Source organism: Priapulus caudatus, unplaced genomic scaffold (genome assembly GCF_000485595.1).
Source record: "Priapulus caudatus unplaced genomic scaffold, Priapulus_caudatus-5.0.1 Scaffold56, whole genome shotgun sequence".
In the NCBI taxonomy this organism is placed as follows: domain Eukaryota; kingdom Metazoa; phylum Priapulida; class Priapulimorpha; order Priapulimorphida; family Priapulidae; genus Priapulus; species Priapulus caudatus.
The window spans coordinates 509432-515002 of record NW_014577117.1 but is presented as its reverse complement, the minus strand read 5'-3'; the positions used below and the strand labels follow the sequence as shown (position 1 = coordinate 515002).

The 5571-nt window shown below is 45.5% G+C and overlaps 1 protein-coding gene across 2 annotated transcripts in view; it reads left to right on the top strand.

Moving 5' to 3' along the window:
• The window catches only part of LOC106821042 (cleft lip and palate transmembrane protein 1-like protein), a 34682-nt gene extending 29654 nt beyond the window's left edge, over positions 1 to 5028 (top strand). For both annotated transcript variants that reach the window (XM_014825677.1, XM_014825678.1), the window contains exon 17: positions 4348 to 5028. In XM_014825677.1, coding sequence (XP_014681163.1) covers positions 4348 to 4441 — 94 coding nt within the window. In that variant the 3' untranslated portion in view covers positions 4442 to 5028. The remainder of the gene's footprint in view (positions 1 to 4347) is intronic.
• Positions 5029 to 5571: the final 543 nt, after the last annotated feature.

The following is a 5571-nucleotide window of genomic DNA, read 5'->3' as shown; positions in this document are numbered from 1 at the left end:
AATCTCTCATACTCTTCTTTTCAGCAATAACTTATTTACTATTCTGTAATATTATTGACTTCATAATTTCACCCATAGTTCAACCCTGGTATTATTTTTAATGGCCTATGTACACCGAAAGAAAGAGCTCATAATAGAATAGCGCGACGGCTGAGAGAGGAGAAGCGTTAAGAAACTGAGGGAAAAGCGGGCACGGAAATATACCTGAGATATGGAGGATAACTGTATGGAGATAATAATATTTTCACGACTTCGACGAACCAGACATGGAGGACAATGGACAGATCTGAGAAAGTGGTGAGGCGGATACTATCTCCGTATTTGCAACACATACAAGGCTAGCGATGGGCTTTTCCCCTATAGATATAAATGAGTATGCAAAACAGTGTTGTGACTGATTAAGCGAACTGCATTTACAGATATCTTTATGACGCTGTAATATTAGATTAAACCATACGACCTTAAAATCACCGCTTATATATTTCATAACGCTATACTATCAAATCCACAAAGAAAAATAGAACAGATCACGCTAGAGTGAGATATTGTATGCGAGTAGCGTACAACACACTCGAGTACATCTAGTCCAGGTTATTGCCATACAATGAGGATATTATGACACGGCAGACTTAGCAGCTAGACTCTACTTGCGTCGTTATCATATTAAGAGAGAGATCCTGAATATACTAGGATAAGCATTTCTATCACATAAATCCGATAATCTTCGAGCTATTATTAATTCTTCATTTTTTTAATTTTCGAATGGATCGAGAAAATTCTCGCCTTGTCAACACTACTTACCATCTTCTTCTTCTGTGTAAAACTGATAACTGCCCTTCATGCCGAACACTCGTTCACGTGTAGACAGATCTAAAAAAAACTCATAATATCGCTTGCTTGGGAGAGAGTTTTTTCGGTAAGCAGACTTAAGAAAACTGACCAGGCGAAGACAGCTGACTGGCGTAGAGAAGAATTTAGCTAGAGCGACGGACAGGGAGACAATGCAGCTAACCGCGGATGAAGGCACGATAATAAAGGAGCGCCCGTGATAGTCGAGGTCATGACTTTTGCAATCGCAGCCGACCTACAGCTAGGGCCGCTCTCCTAATAGAAACACAGGTGTACTTGATAACAATTAATTACAGATATCTAGGCGAGATACCACCCTATATAGCGACTTTATCTAAATGGTGCATATTTCATCTTCACAAAATAAGCAACTCTCTAACTTGGTAATAATCGCATTAGGCAACACCTCAAATCGGACACCATAGCTTCGAGCGAGAATGCTTTCTGCCTCTTTTTGAAACGATTAAACATGTATATGTTGAAATTAAACCGGGTCAGCGAGTCGCTTTTACATGCAAATTCCTTCCTTCTATTTTATGAAATAGGGCGACTTCCATCATATACAGCAACATAGTTAGCATGATTTAAATTCTTATTTGCTCAGGATATAACGCATCTTTTGATTGTTGAAATCCATTACCTCGGGAAAACTAGTGTGTGTAACAGTGCCTTGCTCTCACAGAGATGCGCGCCCAACAACACTTACGTTTGCAACAGCACATAAAACTTTAGGTATAATAACTCCCCGCCAGTGACAGAATGCATATAGAAAAAACGGCTATTAATATTGATATCGCGAGGGGGGGAAAGAGGGGAAGGAGATTGAGATAGGGCACCGCCCACCACACTCCCACCACCTCCCACCAGTTAAAAGACTGAAGGTAGCATATATATATATATATACTATATTAGAGAGAGAGCAGATAGCAGATAGAGATGAGAGTGAGTAGAGAGGAGAGAACATAAGTAATAAGAATTTATACATCTTGGAGCGGTTTACATGAGCAGAGCGACAGGTATTGACCATATGGAAAGTTCACGGGAATGCTTCGCTTCATTGCACTCGACGCTGTTTACACAGCTGTTTAGCAGGTTTGTGGTGCACCCTTACAGGAGTCACCGTGACGCTTTCTATCGCGTTCTTATATTAAGACACTATATAATAGATGGATATTTACTGAGAAGAACAATTAAGGTTATAACCACCAACACCATTATAATAGCGGATATACTCTCTTCGTCTCCTAACTCCACCAAATGCAGTCATACACACAAAAATCATAAACTCACCTCTGTCGTAATAGATCCATCCGCGATTTCGCTCCACATATTCTGATTTATTAATCTCCCCGTTTCCAGTCAAAATGAACGCGTTTACCCTGATGCTTCTATACAGTGGTTTAAGTAAGACCTTTCATGCAAAAGCCTTTACTCCTAGTTTATAGTTAGTTTATTGAAGCAGTGATGTCTTCTTTATAGAAGTTATCACAGTATAATCTGATTCGGCTAGGAATAGAAACGTTGTCGTTCGTGATGGGAAAGCAGACTCTTGTCAAAAAGATTGACTTCGCGCGAGATAAATATCGCATTTGCGAGCACCTTTTTTAGGCCGCGGGCGACGCTACGTAAAAAAGCTTTGATAATTTTAGTTAGTTTGCGTGTGGGAAGAGGTTAAGAAAACGGGGAAGAAAAACGCAGGAACGACACTGAGAGCGGAAAGGAAGAATAGGCCTTGAGCGAGACCAGGGGAACAAGGGAAACGGGAAAGTAGATGACCCGTTAAATTTCAGCGGTGCTGTTCGAGGGTGGGTGCTGCTTTCAGAAGATGCGGCTAGTTTTAAACGGACATGTTCGAAGATGTCGTGTTGCATACGAGACAATGTCGTTACGCAACGTTTAATATTTATCCAGCGTGCGTTGCCGATGCGAATTTGCATGAGGTAATGGCAAATTGCCGAGACGCCATTGTAAAATGAATAACTAAAGATAAAAATCGCGTCGTGGAGGTGCAGCGAGTGTTTTATAAGGAGCGGGCAAATATGTATGTGCTGATCCCTCCGAGATGATAATGTTACTGTGATGACGGGTGGGTGGCCACCGTGTAAGGCTTCATTTTCTGTATGCGATTCAGAATGGCGGGCGAATAGAAGTTGTAACACACAATAGGTCAGCAGACAGCAGACGAAGCCTGAAGTCAAAACGATTCTCCTTCCCACCCCTGTAGACACTGTCCTCGCGATCTTGTGTATTTTTTTCGCAAAATAGATGGGAAATAAGCTCGCTATTAAGTACGTTTGCGCGATGCAGGGTAGCGTGTCAATTTGTGTGGTGTGTGTGTGCTGTGTGTGTGCGTGCGTGCTGTGCGGCGTATGCGTGTGTCCGATGCGTGCCGTGCGTCGCGGTGTGTGGCGTGCGCGTGTCCCGTGAGTGCGTGTGTGGGCCCCCCCCCCCCAACCCGTCGCCACTCGCCTGCTTGTACCAGTGGAGTTGTGCTGCCCCCCGCAACCCGCGTAGACCAATACCGCCCCACGGTGTTCCAGTCGCGTGCCCCCGCGCTCGCCCCCCCCCACCGCCCCCCGTGCCTACCCTTCTTCGGCGTCGTCGCCGCCGAACCCGGGCGGCCGCCACTGCCACGCTCCTCCCAGACGCGTTCTCCCCACGACGTTCTCATCCCGGTCAATCTCTGGCGCAATTCAAGTGTCGTGGATCTCGCAAGCGGGGTGTATGGATTGATGGGTCGTGGGGGCGGTGGGGGACCGTTGTTCCTATACCATATTACTATATATATTATATAACTGAGTGAGGCCTTCGGGGGATAGCAGCCGTCCTAGCCTGCGTTTGCTTCTGATTTTCCGTGCGCTGGCCTCATTTCTCTGGGGCCGTCCACCTCGGTAGTAGAGCTCTGCTGGAGCAGAGGTGACCCCATGCTCTCGCCTCTCCTTCTTGGAGTCTCTCTTCTCTCTCTGTCTTCTCTCTCTCTTCTCTCTTTTCTCTCCGCTTCCCTCTCAGTCTCTCTCCGTCTCTCCTCTCTCTCTCTCTCTCTCTCTCTCTCTCTCTTCTCTCGTCTCTCTCTCTCTCGTCTCTCTCTCTCTCTCGCTTGCTCGCTTCTCGCTCTCCTTCGCTCTTCTCGGCTCTCGTCGCCTCTCTTCTGCTCATGCCCTTCATCTCTTCGCTCTCTCTCGTTCTCGCTCTCTCTCTCTCTCTCCTCTCTCTCTCTCTCTCTCTTCTCTCTCTCGGTCTCTCTCTCATCTCTCTCTCTCTCTCTATCTCTCTCTCTCTCCTCTCTCGTCTCTGCTCGCTCTTCTCTCTCTCTCGTCTCTCTCCTCCTCCGTCTCTCGCTGGGTTCTCCCTCTCTCTCTCGTGCTCTCTCTCTCTCTTCTCCCTGCCTACTCTCTCCTCCCTCCCTCCCTCCCTCCCTTCCTCCCTCCTATCACGCCCCTCGCCCCTCGCACACTTTCACACTCTCGCTCACGCGCCCGCTCTCTCTCTCTGTTGCAGGTTGTACCCGGTGGACAAGACAAGAGTCAACGAGTTTGGCCGTTCCTACGAACACGAGGTGGAGAAGGACGAGGGGAAGAAGAAAGTGGAGTGACGCTGGCCGCACGTGGCTTCCCGATTTATCACAGGATTCTGCGCTGGGTAATAGCAGAGGGCGAGGAGGCTGGCGCGCTGTCGAAGCCGCTACGGTAAATGCCCAGGACCTGATCTCGCATTTCTCCTTCCAGTGATACACCCGCCATGATTTACGTCGTGTGGCGGCTCGTGCGGCGTTCGCACTCCGGCCTTCGAACACAATGGTCTATATATATATATTTCCCGCGAACAGCTCGAGGAGAGATATAGGGGAGCCGCCTCATCCTCATCCGCCCGTCCCGCATCTCGGCACGAAGTCCGGGATGCAATGGTAGTGATTGTGACGCGAAATCGTTCAAACATTTTTCGTCGCAAACGCGTTGTCTATAATCCGGCGGCTACGGTACTAAGCTGGAGCCGCCACATTGACGCAGTAAAATGCGGTTATAATTTATTGTACTAGTGTGATTTAATGTGACGAGTGTTTGATGGTAAGGGGTAGGGTGGCGGAACGAGAACCAGGGCGAGATTTGTTTACTATGTGTGTATATATATATAGATAATATCAAGAGCTATAATAAATACCTAATAGCTAATAGGTATATATAAATAGCTAATAGGTATTTTGTAGCTCTTGATAATATATATAAACAGTATATAAACAACCGCAGAAATAAAATTCCTACCCAGCAATATATATTTATATTGCTGCGTAGGAATTTTGTTTCTGCGGTTGTTTATATATAGTGTACTTATATACATCACAGTAATCTCGCGTTACAGAAGGGAGTCTGTTATTGAGAAGGCACGATAAGCCGAAATTTTATAACATAAGTAATGCTATTCCGTTGATATCTAATGAGAATGCGTGCGTTATGAAATTAACGTTGCCGTGAAATTTTTCTCGGCCTAAAGAAGTATTAGAAACATCTATATTGCAGCATGCGCACATTTACGAATCATAATAAACGCTTTTAACCGTATGTGTATTGGTTATTTAATGATAAAAATTTAATGTGATAATTAATTACAAAATACTTTAAATTGACTCACTATAAGTAAGTTTGAGTAACGGTATTAAGTATTGGCTGAGGGACAGTGCATAGTTGCGCTTGTTGGTAGAAAACGCTGTATGAAATCTGCACGTAA